The sequence below is a fragment of the Papio anubis genome, chromosome 8, assembly GCF_008728515.1.
Source record: "Papio anubis isolate 15944 chromosome 8, Panubis1.0, whole genome shotgun sequence".
NCBI classification, from domain to species: domain Eukaryota; kingdom Metazoa; phylum Chordata; class Mammalia; order Primates; family Cercopithecidae; genus Papio; species Papio anubis.
Window position 1 is genome coordinate 23,411,287 of NC_044983.1, and position 20,734 is coordinate 23,432,020.

Genomic DNA, 20,734 nt, shown 5'->3' on the forward strand with positions numbered 1-20,734 from the left:
TTTGGAGGTGTTTTGAGTCAGGCTTAGAGATCTAGGTTTTAAGCAAACAAATCGGTCTTTGGGGTGTGTGTGTGTGTGTGTGTGTGTGTGTGTGTGTGTGTGTTTCCAGCAGTCCTTGGTAGGTGTTTGTGTTTAGAGCTTCCAGAGCAAGGTACTACCTTTGAGAGCTTCTGCTTACTTTTCTAATGACCGGAACCAGGAAGAGGTGAAGCTTGGTCATTACACAATGCATTGTGACTCAGTGACCTCACTACTTCCTGTTTTCATTTGAGAAGGGGGCCAATGGAAGGGACCGTTTCAGTACAAGGCCATGAATAGGGACTAGGAGATATCAAGGATGTGAGGTCTACCAGACTAGCAGGCAGAGCATGCGTGTAAACCAGCAGACCAATGAAGGAGTTGAACTCTAGTGGAATGGCATCGGTGGCCCAGTGATCTATGAGCAGGTCTAGGAATTGAGAATTACTCCTACTTCTGAATCGCGTGCGATTTCTCCTAACCTGTGTCACCAGCCAATCCTGGTTGTGAATTCATAGCCTAGTCCATAAGCTCAATAGTAAAATAAATTCCAACATACTTTGTCCAGGCTTCTGTGCCAGGAGTGCAGGAGAGCTCTACTTGGATGACTTCCTTCGTCAAGGAGAGGCCACTGGAAAACGGGTGGCTGGACATGTGCTCCTCCCTGCTCACTGATAGGTTGACTGTGATATCACCCAAGCTGCAGGTGCACGGTGCACTGCAGGCTCAGGGAAGAGCTGGGAAGAGCCGGCAAGACCCGCTACGGGCAATGTCAGGGACACCTTTCTTCCCTGTGGGATATACTGATGGATTGAGTGACTATCCATTCATCAGTGTGGATGGTCACTCATCAGGCCTGCAGAGATGGGAGCCTTATGGGTTCGTTGAATTGTCAAGACCATGGCTAGAGCTGAATCTCTAAGGGGATTCTTTTTTCCTGGAAAGATGTAGTTCCCTCATCAGTAGAGTGAGAGTAAGAAGTAAATCTACTTAAAAAAAAACCCAGCTTCCATCAAGTGTAATTTACATACCATAAAATCCACCCATTTTAAGCATATAATTTAATGATTTTTAGTAAATTTACAGAGTTGTGTAAATATCACCACAACCCAGTTTTAGGATGTTTTCACCTCCCCAAGAAGCTCCTTAGGGCCTTTTGTGGTCAATCACCATTCCCTCCTCACAGCCCCAGGCAACCAATAATCTCCTATACTGCCTTTGATAGATTTGCTTAATTCTAGACATTTTGAATAAACGGTATCATAAACTACGTGGTCTTTTGCATCTGGCTGCTTTCCTTTAGTGTAATGTTTTGAGGTTCATTCACATTGTAGTATGTGTCTATATTCCATTTCTTTTCATTGCTGCATAGTATTCCATTGCATGGATATACCATACTTCATGTATCCTTCCATCAGTTAATAAATTATTTCCATTTTTTTTGGCTATTGTGAATAATGCTACTGTACTAGATTTCAGTGGCTGCTGTGACAAATTATACACTTGATGTCTTAAGACAGTAGGGGTTTATTCTCTCACAGTTCTGGAGATGGGAGTTAGGGAGTCAAGGTACTAACAGGGCTGTGCTCCCTCTGGAGACCCTCAGGGAGATTCCATTCCTTGCTTCTTCCAGCTTCTGGTGGATGCTGGCCTTTGCTGACTTGCGGTCATGTCAGTTCAATCTCAACCTCCATCTACACGTCAGCTTCTCTCCAGTGTGTCCTCTCAGCTCTCTCTCTTTCTCTCTTGTAAAGATATCTGTGATTGCATTTTTTAAGGCCACCATGATAATTCAGGGAAGACAACTCCTCTCAAAATTCTTGTCACTGGCCATTAGAAAAATGCACATAAAAACCACAGTGAGATACCATCTCACGCCAGTTAGAATGATGATCATTAAAAAGTCAGGAGGCCAGGCGTGGTGGCTCACACCTGTAATCGCAGCACTTTGGGAGGCTGAGGTGGATCACGAGGTCAGGAGATCGAGACCATCCTAGCTAACACCGTGAGACCCCCCCATCTCTACTAAAAATACAAAAAAAAAATTAGCCAGGCATGGTGGTGGGCACCTGTAGTACCAGCTACTGGGGAGGCTGAGGCAGGAGAATGGTGTGAACCCGGGAGGTGGAGGTTGCAGTGAGCCGAGATTGTGCTACTGCACTCCAGCCTGGGCAACAGAGAGAGACTCTGTCTCAAAAAAAAAAAAAAAAGTCAGGAAACAACAGATGCTGGAGAGGATGTGGAGAAATAGAAATGTTTTTACACTGTTGGTGGGAGTGTAAATTAGTTCAACTATTGTGGAAGACAGTGTGGCGATTCCTCAAGGATCTAGAACCAGAAATACCATTTGATCCAGCAATCCCATTACTGGGTATATACCCAAAGGATTATAAATCATGCTACTATAAAGACACATGCACATGTATGTTTATTGCAGCACTATTCACAATAGGAAAGACTTGGAACCAACCCAACTGCCCATCAATGATAGACTGGATAAAGAAGATGTGACACATATACACCATGGAATACTATGCAACCATAAAAAAGGATGAGTTCATGTCCTTTGCAGGGACATGGATGAAGCTGGAAACTATCATTCTCAGCAAAGTAACACAGGAACAGAAAATCAAACACCATATGTTCTCACTCATAAGTGGGAGTTGAACAATGAGAACACAGGGACACAGGGAGGGGAACATCACACACCGGGGCCTGTCAGGGGCTGGGGGCCTAGGGGAGGGATAGCATTAGGAGAAATACCTAATGTAGATGATGGGTTGATGGGTTCAGCAAACCACCATGGCACGTGTATACCTATGTAACAAACCTGCATGTTCTGCACATGTATCCCAGAGCTTAAAGTATAATTAAAAAAAAAAAAAATCCCTTATCAACTCTTTTGCCTTACAGGGTAACATACACAGGTTCCAGGGATTTGATGTGGATTTATTTTGTGGGGGGCACCTTTACAGCCCACCACCACAGCTCTGAACATTCACATGAGGTTCTTATGTAGACACATGGCTTCATTTGTCTTTGTAGGTACCTAGGAATGGATTGCTAGGACCTATGGTAAATTTATGTTTAACTTTTGAGAAGTTGCCCAACTGTTTTCAGAAGGGGCTGTACCATTTTACATTCCTACCAGCAATGCAGGAGAGTTCTAGTTTTTCCACATTCTTGCCATTTGTCTGCCTTTTCTTTTTTCTTGATCACAGTCATTCTAGTGGGTGTGGAGTGGTATTTCACTGTGGTTTTAATTGGTATTTCCCCATGACTAATAATGTCGAACATCTCTTCATGTGCCTGTTAGCTATTCATACATACTTTTTGGCAGAATATCTGTTCAAAGTTCTGGCCTGTCTTAAAATTGGGTTGTCTTCTTTTTTTGAGTTATGAGTTAGTCTGTCGTTTTTCACAACCTGGCCCAGCCATTGCCAGTTCTAAGGACTGTGGTGGCTGAGGTCACCTTGACTAGGAAGTGCTGCGGTAAACCTAGTTGCCCAGGGTGCCTTGGGCTGGGGCCAGGCACCATCCCTGCACCGTGCCCTGTGTCAGTTTGTCACTGGAGGGTGGATGGGCCTCACAGGTGGCCTTTTGCCATCAGATACTGTGTTATGGAAGCCGGGACATGGCTTGCCTGTGTCCTGGAGATCATTAGTTCCGTGTTCTTGCAGGCTGGCTGTTGTCTGATGAACAAGGGCACTGACCAACAGAATCCCACAATGTATTCTCATTGTAACCTGATTGTTTCTTTCCTAACACTTACCACAACTTTAACTAGTTATTTCTGTGATTATATATTTGATATCTTTCTTCCTTCCACTAGACTGTTGAGTTCCTTGGGGACGGGGCCATGTTGATGTGATATGCCCCTCTATCACTGGTCTCTAACACAGTTCGTGATATGTAGCAGGCAATTGATCAATATTTGTTGGATGGGGGAAATGAGGATCCATTCTCTGCTTTACAATGGTTAATTCACATGAAATTATTAAATAGAGAGTTGTTTGTTGAGCGAATTGTTCACTAACCCCTGCATGTATCTTTAGTGACATGTATTTTTTTTTTTTTTTTTTCTGAGATGGAGTCTCATTTTATCGCCCAGGCTGGAGTGCAGTGGCTTGATCTCGGCTCCCTGCAGTCTCTGCTACCCAGGTTCAAGCAATTCTCCTGCCTCAGCCTCCCAAGTAGCTGGGATTATAGGCGTCTGCCACCACGCCCAGCTGATTTTTGTATTTTTAGTAGAGATGGGGTTTCACCATCTTGGCCAGGCTGGTCTTGAACTCCTGACCTCGTGATCCACCCACCTCGCCCTCCCAAAATGCTGAGATTATAGGCGTGAGCCACTGCGCCTGGCCAAGTGACATGCATTCTAATTTGCCTTTTTTATTTCTCATTTCCAGCGATCTATAACTACAATGCTTCTCAAGATGTGGAGCTCTCCTTGCAGATTGGCGACACAGTTCACATCCTGGAGATGTACGAGGGTAAGTCTGGCTGGCCTTTTGCCAGACGAGGGCAGGGGAAAAACAATGTGAGTTACTTATTAAAAAGGCACTTTGAGTAAACATCAACATGCTTGACTTCCTGAAACAGTGCTAGTAAAAATTCAGGAAGTACTTGGGTGACACAATTTTGAACAGAGTGATTTCAAAACCGCCAGCTGAATACATGAGCACAAACCTGCACAGACACCAGAGTGAAAGCTCATGCATATGTGAAGGGCGCTGGTGTGGCCAGGCCACTTGGGCACAGAAGGATCAGCAACACAGCTGGCTCGCGAGGAGACACTTGGGACGTTGGGCTGGCAGTAGCTCAAAGGAAGCACTGCTGATTAAGGGTCTGTTTCTATTCAGCACTAAATGTTCCCAGGTTGGGGGAGAAATGAGGGAGAGTCTTTCTGGTGTTGCTGAGATTCTTTTAGAAAATTAGGTCAGGACTGCAGCAGGTCCAGAAAGCCTGATTGTATATTTCCTTCAACTAGGTCAGACTAGGGCCGTGGTTCCGTTAATCTGTTAGAGGGCTGCGGGGTAGTACTTAGGACTGCCTATTTGTCTGCAAAGCACTGGTCATGTCCGTACCCACTCCACTGCAGGCTTCCAACTTCAGCTCAGGTTCTCTAAATCCTAGAAGTCTTCCTCTATATAGCCACATTTTTAATCCAAACCTCCAGAGCACAACAAAAGCATAGCCAGGCCACTGAAGTTGAGGACCAAACCAAGAACAACTTCTATGGTCCAGTTATTCTCTCAGAAGGTTAGGGTACAAATGAGGTGGAAGTTAGGCAGATTTGACAGGGACCATGCATTTTCCAGGTGTAGCCCCCATGTAAACCCCTGTGATGGTGAAATGGCAGAGATGGTCCGCTAGAACCCCATGCAGGTTCCTAGGGTGGAACAGGATGACACAGGATGAGAAAGAGGAGATGGGAAGGCAGGAGGAAAGGAAGCAGGATTTGGCCATAGAAGAGCTAAATTATCTGCCTGGTTGCATGGAAGACTCTGCTATTACTGCTGCCTCCCTTCAGTTTTTGGCAGAGAGCTGGGGTTTCACATTATCCTTTTCCCTTCCACACAGCTCAGTGTAATCGTGTAGCTCCCAGGGGCAGAGAGAAGACAGAGAGGGCTGTGTGAACTCCTCCCTTTCTCTCTCTACTGCTTATTCTCACCGTCTCAGGCCCAGCCAAGCATCAGTTCAAAGTCTCCAAGACACTAGGGCAGTAACCTTATCTTTTCCAGAATCCTTTGCTTATGGAAACCACAGCTCTTCCAATCTTATCAGCTCATACCTCTTTTGTCAGGAGGCCAGGTCAATTCACTTTGTCTAGCCTCAATGGATGCACATTTTCCTATTGTGCGGGTAAAAAGCGTGTGTTCAGTTTTTCTAACTCTTCCATGTGGGCTTGGAAAGAATGTATATTTAAGGATGACTGGGTGTAAAGTTCTTTTTTTTTTCTTGAGACAGAATCTCACTCTGTCATCCAGGCTGGAGGCAGTGGCACGATCTCAGCTCACTGCAACCTCTGCCTCCCGGGTTCAAGCGGTTATCATGCCTCAGCTTCCTGAGTAGCTGAGATTACAGGTGTACGTCATCACACGTCGCTAATTTTTGTATTTTTAGTAGAGACGGGGTTTCACCATGTTGGCCAGGCTGGTCTTGAACTCCCGAGCTCAGGTGATAGCCCCATCTTGACCTCCCCAAGTGCTGAGATTACAGGTGTGAACCACCATGCCTGGCGGCAAAGTTCTATATATGATAATTAGGTTCTAATTTCTGAGTCATTTTTCAGGTTTGCTGTATGCTAACTTTTTTTTCTGCTTTTTCTGTTATTGATAAAACTGTGTTAACTCTTCCACCATGATTGTAGTTTGTGTGTCTTTACAGTGATATCAGCTGTTTGCTTTATGTATTCTGAGACTTGTTTTTAGGTGCCTGCTATTTTAGAATTGTTGTGTTAAACAGTTCTAACTTTTAATTCGTATTTATTAAACCTTTACCATTGTCTTAATCGGTAGTAACATACTGTGTCTTACTCTGTGTTGTGTAAAATTGCAGCCAACTCACTGGCAAGTCCCAGGGCTTCAGTTTTTGTCCTCCTGGCTCCACAAGGCCGTTAAAAATGCTGCTCAGCTTCTCAGCCACTCAGGAATCCTTTCTTTCTTTGTATTGTTTTGTTACGTGTTTTGGAGACAGAGTCCCGCTCTGTCCCCCAGGCTGGAGTGCAGTGGCTCAATCTCGGCTCACTGCAAGCTCCGCCTCCCGAGTTCAAGTGATTGTCTTGCATAAGCCTCCCGAGTAGCTGGGATTACAGGCACCCGCCACCACACAGGGCTAAGTTTTGTATTTTTAGTAGAGACGGGGTTTCCCCATGTTGGCCAGGCTGGTCTCCTGGCCAGCTCCTGACCTCAGGTGATCCGCCCGCCTTGGCCTCCCAAAGCGTTGGGATTATAGGCATGAGCCACCGCACCTGGTCAGGAGTTCTTTCTTTTTTTTTTTTTTTTTGAGACGGAGTCTCGCTGTGTCGCCCAGGCTGGAGTGCAGTGGCGCGATCTCGGCTCACTGCAAGCTCCGCCTCCCGGGTTTAGGCCATTCTCCTGCCTTAGCCTCCCGAGTAGCTGGGACTACAGGCGCCCGCCACCTCGCCGGCCAATATTTTGTATTTTTTAGTAGAAACGGGGTTTCACCCGGTTAACCAGGATGGTCTTGATCTCCTGACCTCATGATCCGCCCGTCTTGGCCTCCCAAAGTGCTGAGATTGCAGGCTTGAGCCACCGCGCCCGGCCAGGAATTCTTTCTTCAATCAGCAGATGGATGCCCCAAGCAGAAAGCAGGCCCAGATGCTGGGCTGGTCTTTTTAGGTTTTGGTCTTTTTCAGATTTTGACCTGGTAATTCTTCACTGCCGTGTTAGTTCGTGTGTGTGTGTGTGTGTGTGTGTGTGTGTGTGTGTGTGTGTGGCGGGGGCGGGGGAGCGGTGTATGTATTTATTTGTGTGTGTTGTTTTGTCAAGCTTTTCTAATTGTCCTACAGAGTGTGGGAGGGAAGAATGGCGACTTGGTCTGAAATTAAGTAGGTAATGTCTTTTGTTTTTTGGGTTTTTTTTCTTTGAGACAGGGCCTTGCTCTGTCACCCTAGCTGGAGTACAGTGGTGTGATCAAAACTCACTGCAGCCGGGCCGGGCGCGGTGGCTCACGCCTGTAATCCCAACACTTTGGGAGGCCGAGGCGGGCGGATCACAAGGTCAGGAGATCGAGACCATGGTGAAACCCCGTCTCTACTAAAAATAGAAAAAATTAGCCGGGCGCAGTGGCGGGCGCCTGTAGTCCCAGCTACTCGGGAGGCTGAGGCAGGAGAATGGCGTGAACCCGGGAGGCGGAGCTTGCAGTGAGCCGAGATTGCGCCACTGCACTCCAGCCTGGGCAACAGAGCAAGACTCCGTCTCAAAAAAAAAAAAACTCACTGCAGCCTTGAGCTCCTGGGCCCAAGCTATCCTCTTGCCTCAGCCTCCCAAGTAGCTGGGATTATAGGCATGTGCCACCATGCCCAGTTAACGAGGTCTCACCAAGTTGCTCAGGCTGATCTCAAACTCCTGGCCTCAAATGATCCTCCTGCCTCAGCCTTCCAAAGTGTTGGGATTATAGGCATGAGCCATAGCACCTGGCCCAGAATTTCTTCAAATTCTTTTTTCACTTTTATATGACCTCAGCATATTTCTAAGAAGTAGTTAATTGAAGCACTTTGTCCTGTTAGGGTTCATATCAATAGTAATTTTAAGGATGAAGGTGGTGGCTCACTCCTGTAATCGCAGCACTTTGGTAGGCTGAGATGGGAGGATCCCGTGAGGCCTGGAATTCAAGACCAACCTGGGCAAAATAGTGAGACCCCGTTTCTGCAAAAAATTTAAAAAATTAGCCAAGCGTGGTGGCATGCACCTATGGTTTCAGCTACTTGGAAGGCTAAGGTGGGAGGATTGCTTGACCCTGGGAGGCAGAGGCTGTAGTGAGCTGACCATACCACTGCACTCCAGCCTGGGCAACAGAGTGAGACCCTGTCTCAAAAAGAAAAAAGGAAAGTATTTTTAAGCGTGCTGACTGTTTACGCTTTACCGAGAGTTCTCCAGTTGATCAATGAACATTCCTCAAGACAGCATCTGTGTGGACCAAGCTAAGGGGGTCACTGAGCTTAGTTGAATATAAATATAAACACATTTACATTCATTTCAAATACCATGCACTTGAGTCCAAACAGTCCAAAACCCACAGTGCTTCTAGTATATTACAGCTCACACTATGATATGCTTGTAGGATGTGCTGGCCCATTTGACAGTCATACAAAAATGGTTAATTTCCTCAGTTACGATGGTCCAGATGCTGTAGTCCTGCCAGCAAGAAACTGCTCTTCTTAATTGCTACCATAACATTTTTGCTGCATCAGCCATAGAACTTTTTCCTCTCAAAGGATGTCAGTGCCTGTTTTTTAGAAGTAAGCACATGTTAAGGTGTGAAGGGGAGGGAGACTGAGAACACTCGAGTCTGCATCGTGAGCTTACCAAGTTCATTAACCACCAAGTGGCAGGTCAGCTTGACAGAGAGATTACTATATTGGATTATGTTTTTCAATAATGTTTATTTTCTGGGATTACTTTTTAAAATCGTGCCTACCTTGCCAGATGCCCCGTGATAGGTCCTTGTATCTGCTAAGCACTTAGAGTTCTTGGCTGGATTCTCAAATTCCTTTATTATTTAAGGCAGCTCAAGGCAAGGGCAGGAAAGTACTTTGCAAACATGAAATGCGATGGGAATGCTGAGTAATCACTTGTCTCCTACCCCTCCTCTCCTCGTCCCTCTTAACTTTAGAAAAATAAACAAAATGAAAACATCAACAGTCCTGCTGGGCAGAACTGAAGGGTGACACTGGCACTGTATTGTGGCCCTGGGATTTGTGTCTTCCAGCTTCCTGTCGGAGCTGACTTTGGGGTGCTCCCTCTGCACCCTGCCCCACCCTGCCCTCCAGATGTCTGCATTCCAGATCTGTGTGTGTTTTTCCAGCGTGGACATGAATCCACCCAGACATGAAAATTTTTTTTCTGCCCACCGCCCAGGACAGAATACTATTTTTGATTCTCCTTTTTCTCTTTCCTGCTGTGTGGTTGGATGAAAAATTTCAGAAAGTATTGGCTCGTTGAAGGCAAAGCTTGCTCCTCCTTCATCTGCAGAGCCTGTGCCTCCCTAGCTCCTGGTATACGGCGGGTGCTCAGCAACTATCTATTGAATGATGAAGATAAAATAGGAGACCAAGGCAAGCTGGTGTAGAGAGTAAGGGGGTCAGGGGTCACCTCCACAAAACCCTGAATATTACAAGGCAGAGATGCTGTTCCTTCTCTGTGAGGGAAATACAGGGGATGCTAATGTTTTTCGGTCCTCTGCGACTATAGGAGGATTTAGTCATTGCTGAAGTTTTTGTTTTTATTTTATCTATTTATCTTTTTTTTAGAGACAGGGTCTTGCTGTCCCCCAGGCTGGAATGCAGTGGCATGATAATAGCTCACTCTAGCCTTGACCTCTTGGGCTCAAGGGATGCTCCTGCGTCAGCCTCTTGAGTAGCTGAGACTACTGGTACATGCCACCATGCCCAGCTAATGTTTTTATGAAGCCTTGCTGTGTTGCTCCAGCTGGTCTGGAACTCCTGGCCTTTAGTGATCCTTCCACCTCAGCCTCCCAGAGTGTAGGGATTACAGGCGTGAGCCATTGTGCCTGGCCTTGTGGGTTTTTTCGTTTGTTTTTAAACGACAGTTTTCTTGAAATGTAATTCAAATACCACTCAATTTACTTATTTAAAGTATACAATTCGATGGATATTTACTAAGTTCACTGTGCAGAGGGTTGGGCAAATATCACTATTTACTTTCAGAACACTTTCATCATCCTGTAAAGAAGGTCTGTACCCATTGGTAGTTATGCCTCCCCTGGCTCTAGGCAGCTTCAAATTCATTTCATATAAGTGGAATCACACAATATGTGGTCTTTTGTGACTGGCTGCCTTCATTTAGCATCAGGACATCTTCTTTCTTGCTTGCTCTCTTTTTTTTTTTTTTTTTTTTTTTTAAAGAGACAGGGTCTTGCTCTGTTGCTCAGACTGGAGTGCAGTGGCATGATCACAGCTCACTGTAGCCTTGACCTCCTGGTCTCAAGGAATCCTCCTACTCCAGCCTCCCAGGTAGCCGGGACTACAGGTGCACACCGCTATACCCAGCTAAATTTTTATTCTTTGTAGAGACAGGGTCTCACTATGTTGCTGAGGTTGGTCTTGAAATCCTGGGCTCAGGCGGTTCTCCTGCCTTGGCCTCCCAAGGGCCAAGTGTCCCAAAGTGTTAGGATTACAGGCATGAGCCACTGCACCCGGCCCAACTTTATCTCTTTTCATTGCTGAGTAATAACGTATTGTGTAGGTACATTATATTTTATTCATTCATCAGTTGATGGACATTTGGGTTGTTTAGATGTTTCAGCTACTGTGAATAATGCTGCTGCGAACATTTGCATGCAAGTTTTTATGTGGACATATGTTTTCATCTGTCTTGGGTAGGTACCTAGGAGTGGAATTGCTGGGTCATAGGGTAACTCAATGTTTAATCTTTTGAGGAACTGTCAGACTGATTGAGCTTTGGCTCCAAAACAAGTGACCAGAGTCCAGATGAGCGAGCTTCTATCCATTATCTTTTCTCACTCATTTGACTCTCTGGCCTTGCCCCTGAACTTCTTTCGTTACTAAATGAAGGAAAGAAGCAGAACTGACTGAGAAGCTATCTACTGCTCATCCATTGCAGGTCTCCAGGAATTATTTGTCTTCAGAGAGTTTATCAGGAAACAGAATTCCTTAAGGACTGAAGCAAGCGTTCTTGCCTTTCTTCGTCTTTGGCACTGGCCTGCCCACAGTCATTTCTGTGTCTTTGCTTCTTTTACTGTGGAATGTATTTGGCAGCGAGGTAGCTGTTTATTACTGTGAACGTTCCTTTCCACCCCAGATCCATGGCAGAAAGTGCACTGACTTTTGGAGATGCCCGGCCATGAGGTCATTTATTCATTCAACATTATTTGCTGAGCACCAAGTATGTGACAAGTACATGTATTGAGCATGAGAGATGTTCTGGGTACTCTGTGGTCTCTTGAGTGACAAAATGCAAGTTCCTGCTCTCGTAGGGTTTACATTGGAGGGATAGGCAAAAACAAGCAAACAAAGTAAGTAAACAAAACAATTCAGACATGTGCTTAACAAATGCTATAGGGAGAAGAGGGCAATACTGCAGAGGCCAGAGGTGGAGGGCAGCGATGGAGAGGGAGAAGGAAGACTACTGTAGGTTAGATGCTTTCGTCCTTGTCTAGGTTGACTGTCCCTGGGCAAGACATTGCAGCTGTCTTTGTGACAAGGACATTTCATCTAAATTGGAGTCACTTTTTGAATAGAGCGTGATCAAATGTAAGTGCTTTGAAAAGTGCATAGTACCTTGTACGTGTCAGGTTTCAGCATCCTGTTACCATGGAGCTCCCCTCTCCTATGATTAACCTCGCTCCAGTCACAAGTGGTTTTAGGCCTGGGGTCTGAGGTTCCTCTAGTGCTGGTTTCCTGGGTTTAATTCATATCCATCGATTAACTCTTCTTCTGCTCCATAAACCACTCACAAGCTCGTGAGAAAGGGTGGCTGGTGTGCTGGTGTTAGCAGTGATTTCTGGGGTAAATACAACACAATTGACTGCTGTTGGAACAAACACAATGAGATGTCTCAAAGGTGAGCTGAGCTGTACAGAGGCAGGCACAGCACACAGTTTTGTATTATTTCAGGGCAATTTGTAAAGACACAAAGGATAGCACAAGTGCTTGGACTGGAACCAGAGGACATAGGCAAGCCTGAAAAGTTAAAAGAAACAAAAAGAAGTGTTTGTATATGTACAGGAGTTCCCCAGAATACCCATGTTATTTCTTCTGTATAGAAGGAGGCCAGTTTTTGAATGAATTCTAATCAAAAAATCTACTCCCCTCTAATATGAAAAGGAGTAAAAATGGATTAAGACTTGAGCTGTATGTGTTTTAAATCTCATCTTTGTAAAGCAGACCTTTGTGAGGAGGGACAGCGGGCAGAGTTACGACAGGTAAGTAACATGTCAATGAATTTTGTCTGCATGTTTGCTAAAACTTTCTAACAGAGATATAAAAAAGAAGAGAGTGGGCCAGGCGCAGTGGCTCACGCCTACAATCCCAGTACTTTAGGAGGCTGAGGCGGGCAGACCACAGGAGGCCAGGAGTTTCAGACCAGTCTGGCCAATGTGGCAGAACCCTGTCTCTAATAAATGCTCATCATCACTGGCCATCAGAGAAATGCAAATCAAAACCACAATGAGATACCATCTCATACCAGTTAGAATGGCGATCATTAAAACATCAGGAAACAACAGTTGCTGGAGAGGATGTGGAGAAATAGGAACACTTTTACACTGTTGGTGGGACTGAAAACTAGTTCAACCATTGTGGAAGACAGTGTGGCAATTCCTCAAGGATCTAGAAGTGAAAATACCATTTGACCCAATCATCCCTTTACTGGGTGTATACCCAAAGGATTATAAATCACACTGCTATAAGACACATGCACACGTAGGTTTATTGTGGCACTATTCACAATAGCAAAGACTTGGAACCAACCCAGATGTCCATCAGTGATAGACTGGATTAAGAAAGTGTGGCACATGTACACCGTGGAATACTGTGCAGCCATAAAAAAGGATGAGTTCATGTCTTTTGTAGGTACATGGATGAAGCTTGAAACCATCATTTTGAGCAAACTGTCGCAAGGATAGAAAACCAAACACCACATGTTCTCACTCATAGGTGGGAACTGAACAATGAGAACACTTAGACACAGGGTGGGGAATATCACATACTGGGGCCTGTCATGGGGTGGGGGAAATGGGGAGGGTTAGCAAAAAAAGAGAAAAAGACTAAAAAATTAGCGGGTGTGGTGGTGTACACCCGTAATCCCAGCTACTTAGGAGACTGAGGCACAAGAATTTCTTGAACCCGGAGGGCAGAGGTTGCAGTGAGCTGAGATCATGCCATTGCACTCCAACCTGGGCGACAAAGCAAGACTTACCTCAAAAAAAAAAAAAAAAAAAAAAAAAAGTGCTTTTAAAAGATTTTTTCAAGCAGAGGCTCAATAATCATGCTTTAGAGATGTGGTAATAGGAACCCTGCACTGGATTATGAGACAGTATGGTATCTAAGGTTTTGAGAATGTCTGATGGTCATATTCTGCTATGCTCTATGACAATTAATTTTGTAACACTGAAATCTCTTTATTGTTCTTCCTTTCTACTTGGTCATTCTCTACTTGGTCATCCATGCACAGTGGTTAGAAGTGAAGAGAGAGACAAAAGATTCAAAATTGCTGTTAAAAATCAATTCTTAATAGAACGTGTAAAAGTTTACTGGATATAAGCTTCAATAGGGGCATCCAAGGTATTTGTAACTTTCATTTACTTTTGTTACCCACTAATTAAAGTAATTGAAAGTTTATTGTAATTCAAAATCTATACAGTCTCCATGATCTAGGTACAGATACACTGCCTTTCACATACATAAATGGCAGTGAGCCTAACAGCTTAGATTTTATGACACTGCGTGCAAACATTTTGGCATTCGCCTGGAAAGCAGATAAGGCCATGTGGCATTTTGTTGAGTGTGCTTGGTCACTTCCCACATCTGTTTGACCTTTACCTTAAGTACAGCTTGTTAGCTACTACTGCTGGTGACATATGTTCCTGAGATGTGTTTTTCAAAAGATATGTGTGGCAGCAGGAGGGTGTTTACCAGAGAAATTAATTAAAAGGAGTGTCAGTGAAAAGTCTTATCCAGACTTAATCTTTAAAAAAAGGGAATGCCTTCTCCTATTTTTCCTTTTCAGGTATGTTTCAATACGCTTCTAAAATTCCATCTTTATTTATTTTATTGAGACAGAGTGTCACTCTGTCTCCCAGGCTGGAGTGCAGTGATGCAGTCTTGCTCACTACAACCTCTGCCTCCTGGGTTCAAGCGATTTTCATGCCTCAGCCACCTGAGCAGCTGGGATTACAGGCACATGTCACCACACCCAGCTAATTTTTAGTAGAGACATGGTTTTGTCATATTGGCTAGGCTGGCCTCAAACTCCTGGCCTCATGTGATCTGCCCACTTTGGCCTCCCAGAGTGCTGGGATTGCAGGCATGAACCACCATGACCAACCCTAAAATTCCATCTTTAAAAATATGCATGATTCAGGTATAGGCATATATGGAATTTTCTACTGTAGAGTTCAGAACTGTTTCCTGAGTGGTATCTTCATTTAGTTATTCTGGCATGACTAAGTACTTGGAATTACCTATTTGGGCAGCTCCCATGCACCTAAGGAGGCAAACACAGTGAAAGCAAAGATGCTTTTGGGAGTACTCTGGAGGAATGTTCCCAGGAGCTTTTAGCATTGCACAGATTTTGGACTGCAACAGATCTTGGTTGGATCAAGGGGTTGAAACGGGAGCAGAGTCCTTTCATCCCATGCACACACATACCCGCTCACAGCTGACTTCACACCCCGATTGCTGGACCATTCACATTATTTGGTGCATAACCTTTATTTTTTAAAAAATGTGTTAGGTTATCTCCACATAACATCACTGTTGGGCTGGCTAAGCCTCAGTTAAGGATTACTGTAAGGGGAAAGCCTTAGAGGAAGGTTTAAAATTGATTGAGGGCAAATGATCATAAGATGTTTCTCCTCTTGCTTATATCTGGAAAAAAATGTTAAATATATGCCTCTGTTTTGTCTATAGTAATATAAGAGTCATATCTTTAAAAGCATATATATTAATGAAAGAATTCGGAATACTAAATAAATGGAAGCCGTTCCATGTTCATGGGTAGGGAGACTCAATGTCAAAGTGTCAGTTCTTCTGAAGTTGATTTATAGATTCAATGCAATCCCAATTAAAATCTCAGACAGTTATTTTGTTGGTATTGACAGATGGAGTCTAAAGTTATGTGGAGAGGCAAAGGACTCAGAACAACCAACATGAAGTTGAAGAACAAAGTCGGAGGACTGACACTACCTGATTTCACAACTTACTATAAAGCTGTAGTAATCAAAACTGTGGTTTTGGCAGAACACTAGACAAACAGATCTCTGAACAGAATAGAGAGCTCACAAATAGGCCCACACAAATAGAGTCAGCTGACCTTTGACAAAGGAACAAAGGCAATACAATAGAGAAAAGATAGTCTTTTTAACAAATCGTGCTGGAACAACCTGACAACCACACGCTGAAATAAGAATTTAGACACAGACCTTTCACCCTTGACAAAAAATAAGTCAAAATGAATTCTAGACCTAAATGTAAAATATAAAGGTATAAAACTCTTAGAATATAATAACATGGAGAAATATAAATGACTTTGGATATGGGGGTAACTTTTAGATATAACACTGAAGACACAGTTATATGAAAGAAATAAGTGATAAACTGGACTTTATTAAAATTTAAAACTTATGCTCTGCAAAAGATAATGTCAAGAGAATGAGAAGTTAAGCCACAGTTTGGGAGAAAATCTTTGTAAAAGAGAAATTTGAGGCCGGGCACGGTGGCTCATGCCTGTAATCCAAGCACTTTGGGAGGCCGAGGCGTGTGGATCATGAGGTCAAGAGATAGAGACCGTCCTGGCCAGCATGGTGAAACCCCATATCTACTAAAAGTACCAAAACTTATCCAGGCGTGGTGGCAGGCGCCTATAGTCCCAGCTACTTGGGAGGCTGAGGCAGGAGAATTGCTTGAACCCAGGAGGCGAAGGTTACAGTGAGCCGAGATCGCGCCACTGCACTCCAGCCTGGCAACAAAGTGAGACTCCATCTCAAAAAAAAAAAAAAAAAAAAGACATTTGATAAAGGACTATTATCTAAAACATGTAAAGAGCTTTAAAACCCAACAATAAGAAAACAACCCACTTAAAACATGGGCAAAGACCTTCAGAGAAACCTCACCAAGGAAGATATATATCCACATGACATGTAAGTTGTGAAAAGATATTCAGCATCGTATATCATTAGTGAATTGAAAATTAAAGCAATGAGATACTACTATGCACCTATTAAAACGGCCAAACTCCAGAACACTGACAACACCAGATGCTGACAAGGATGTAGAGCAACAGGAACTCTCATTCATTGCTGATGGGAATGTAAAATGGTACAGCCACTTTGGGAGACAGTTTGTTAGCGTCTTAGAAAGCTAAACACACTCTTATCACACGATGCAGCGATTTCTGTCCTTAGAATTTACCCAAAGGAGTTGAAAACTTATACCCACACAAAAGCATGCACATAGATGTTTGCAGCAGCTTTATTCATAATTGCCAAAATGTGGGAGTAAACAAGATGTCCTTCAGTAGGTGAATGGATAAACAAAGCGGTGCATCCAGACAATGGAATATTATTCAGCGCTAAAAGGAAATGAGTTGTCAAGCCATGAAAAGACATAGCTGTGCATGTTACTAAGTAAAAAGAGTCAATCCATATGACTCCAGCTATATGACATTCTGGATAAGGAAAAACTATGGAGATGGTAAAAAGATTCGTGGTTGCCAGGGGTTAGAGGGAAGGAGGGATGAACAGGTAGAGCACAGAGAATTTTTAGGGCAGTAAATCTACTCTGTATGATACTGTAATGGTGGAATCATGTCATTATACATTTGTCCATACCCACAGAACGTACAACACCAACGGTGGACCCCAATGTAACCTATGGACTTTGGGTGATAATAATGTGTCAGTGTAGGTTTGATTGTAACAAATGTACCACTCTGGTGGGGTATGTTGATAGCAGGGATGTCTTGTCAGGATACAAGAGGTATATGATAACTTTCTGTACCTTCTGCTCAGTTTTGCTGTGGACCTAAAATTAAAGGCTACTAAAAAATTTTAAGCATATAAGGAGACTTCTGCGTCATAAATATTAACTCTGTGCTTCAGTACACCCATTCTGTTTCACCCGTGGAGCTGAATGATTCAACAGAAATGGTCATAATAGCAGGAAACAGACTGCCTAAAAAACTTGTGTTTTATTGAGGGGTCTTAGAAACCCATGAAAACTTCACTTCTCTTCCTTGCCTCATCTCCGTGTATAATTCAGGCTACAAGTAAGAATGGACAAGGCAACACAGGAAGGTTTCTTGTTACAGAAAGATTCTTAGTCTTACAATTATGTTCTGTGTATCTGTTCCTAATGTTTGTCAGGCAACCAAGAATATTAAATATGTGTGTGTGTGTGTTTAATTTTGGCGTAGGAATATAGGATTTTAAACAACTGTATCTATCAATTTGGTTAATCTTCTAAATGGCAGGAACAATGAGTATTACGTTACTAACCTTGAATACTTGTTTAGTTTTCACCAATGCCAGTTTAAGAATCTGTGACAGTCTGGGCGCAATGGCTCAAGCCTGTAATCCCAACACTTTGGGAGGCTGAGGCGAATGGATCACTTGAGGTTAGGAGTTCAAGACCAGTCTGACCAACATGGCGAAAACTCCTCTCTACTAAAAATACAAAAATTAGCTAGGCATGGTGGCATGTGCCTGTAATCCTAGCTACTCGGGAGACTGAGGCAAGAGAATCACATGAACCTGGGAGGCAGAGGTTGCAGTGAGCCAGTATTGCACCACAGCTCTGCAGCCTGGTCGACAGAGCAAATCTCCATCTCAAAAAAAAAAAAAAAAAGAATCTGTTATAGTTAGAATGGAAAGATACAAAGGGTGAAATTTTTTTTTCTTAGTGTCACTTTCATTGCTGACACTAAATGTTTAATCAGGCCTTAGATAACCAATTTTGGTAACTTTTGAGTTCGGCCCCATTTGGTCTCTGCCAAGGCCCTGGTTACTCAGTGCCGTGTTTCTCGATGATTCTAGCCACAGTCTTAGGGTTTTCCTATCCCTCAAATTGTTTCTTCTTGGCTTTTTTTTGGTCCTCTTTCTTTTTAAAGTCATCTTTTCTACCATTTTTTTGGGAGTAGGGAAGTTATGTTGGAAAATAAAATTATGTCTTCATATCAGGTACTACAGTCTGGATACCCCTAGCATGGTATCCTAGCTGTTTTGTGTGTCTCAGCTTTGGTTGTTGGAGGTAATTTAAGTAGTTGAGAGAGGTTCTACTCTTTTTGAGGAGCACAAACACATTCTTCAAAAAGTAAGTAAAAAAGAACTCCAAATAGAGCCCCCCACAGTCAGCAGCACGGGGACCAGAAGACAGCCCTGAGCACTGCAGATGATCTCTGAACTGTGCCATTGGGTGCCTTCCGTGTCTGACATTTTACATCCCCGTCTATGCCAGACATCAAGCTAAGGCCTTCCATGTACTGCCTCTCAGTTCTTACAATCCTGGGAGACGAGAGTTATTGATGCTCTTTTAATCAATGTGGAGATTTAGGTTAAGAAACTTGAAGAAATCCACACAGCTATTAAATGGCAGAGCTGTGATTCCCACCGGGGTCCTGTGTAATCCTAGTATATTGTTCTTTCCACAAGATGCAGCCCTTCCGCAAATGACGTTTACACTTTGGACATGGCATCAAGTTTTCCAAAGGGGATACGGTTGTTTTGCTTTTGAAACAGCCACCTGAAAAGTTCAGCCGCATCCCAAATGTGTCTGTATTGCAGTGAGCTCTTCCTGAACTTAGTTCCCCTCCACGGCTCTTAGCACACAAACCTGCCCCTTTTGCCCAGTGGTCTCCTCACTGTCCTGGAGAGGGATCAGGGATTGGGGTTATACTGTCAAACTCCTCGAGGTCCCATCGCCTCTAGCATCACTCTTTATAAAAAGTGGACCTCATCTTGGTTGGTTAATTGTACCTCTTTCTTGTTCATCTTTCAAACTCATCCTGATGATAACAAAAGCAACGTAAGAGTGAGTTGCAGCAAATTCATGGCTCGTCCTGATCAAACCGCATGCTACCTCCTATCATCTCAGCTTTCTTGACTGGTTGGATAAGTTAGAAAAATGCATCACAGAAGAGGAAAGTCAGACTTTTAGCAAGAGGGACTAACCACTGGCGAGATTACTTTGCTTTAAAAAGGAAAGAAAGAAAAGCCACATCCAGAAAATATAAAGGGAATTGGCCAACAAGTGGATGATGTTGTCCAGGATACAGGAAGTGTCGTTTCCTTCCTCTCACTGAGCTTCCAGGGCTCTGTGAAAGCACAGAGGTAGGTTTCCTTGTTTTGCAGTGGAAATTTGGATATATCATCTCTCTATTTTGCTGACCGTGATTTGGTCCTCCTCCTCGCCCCTCGCTGCCTGGACCAGGTCTCTCTGCTTGTCTCAGAAGGTATTTGTTAGTTGCAAATAGAAATCTCTGCCATCACCCTCTATTATAGGCAACCAGAAGAAACTTTCTTGGTATTCTTTGCTACAGATATTATGGGGTAACAAGATTAAAAATATTGTAATGTTTTTGTGGAAGGAAACTTAAGAGATTGAAACCGTAAGAACTTAAAATTGACAATGGAAAAAATGGAGTTCCCCGGAGCTGGTTGTTGTGGAGTTAGGATGAAGAACCAGGCCTTTTGGTGTCAGACAAGTTCTCTTTATAAAGAAGCAGTGGCTCTTCTATTCTGGACATTCTGGCCTCATGGGCAGGGTGCTTTAACCCTGCCTGTCTCTACCCACCGGGCATGGGATCCCAGGAGAACAAAGAAGGGTCACTCAGACCCTGCTGCCCAAGTGTGTCTTGTGGGTGCAGGTTTCATTTCAGATTCCTTACAGCAGTCTATTCTATACCTAGCCAGTGGCTCAGGAACACCCGCCTTTCTCATTGTTTTATTCATCAGATATTTACTCAGTGCCTACTGCATGCCAGGTGCTGCGAAGGATAGTTCTTTGTTTTGATCATTAAAAAAGTTAAATAGACCAGGCGCGGTGGCTCACGCCTGTAATCCCAGCACTTTGGGAGGCTGAGGTGAGCAGATCACTTGAGGTCAAGAGTTCAAGACCAGCCTGGCCAATATGGTGAAATCCTGTCTCTACTAAAAATACAAAAATTACTTGGGCATGGTGGTGCATGCCTGTAATCCCAGCTACTTGGGATGCTGAGGCAGGAGAATTGCTTGAGCCTGGGGGGCAGAGGTTGCAGTGAGCCGAAATTGTGCC

At 43.9% G+C, this 20,734-nt stretch overlaps 1 protein-coding gene across 8 annotated transcripts in view; it reads left to right on the top strand.

The window, feature by feature from the left end:
• DOCK5 (dedicator of cytokinesis 5) overlaps window positions 1–20,734 on the top strand; it is a 235,651-nt gene that overhangs the window by 54,678 nt on the left and 160,239 nt on the right. For 7 of the 8 annotated variants that reach the window (XM_031669440.1, XM_031669441.1, XM_031669442.1 and 4 more), the window contains exon 2: window positions 4,428–4,511. In XM_031669440.1, the coding sequence (XP_031525300.1) occupies window positions 4,428–4,511 (84 nt within the window). Of the gene's footprint in view, window positions 1–4,427; window positions 4,512–16,447; window positions 16,606–20,734 lie in introns of those variants that run through there. The other variant, XM_031669444.1, reaches the window with a different exon arrangement.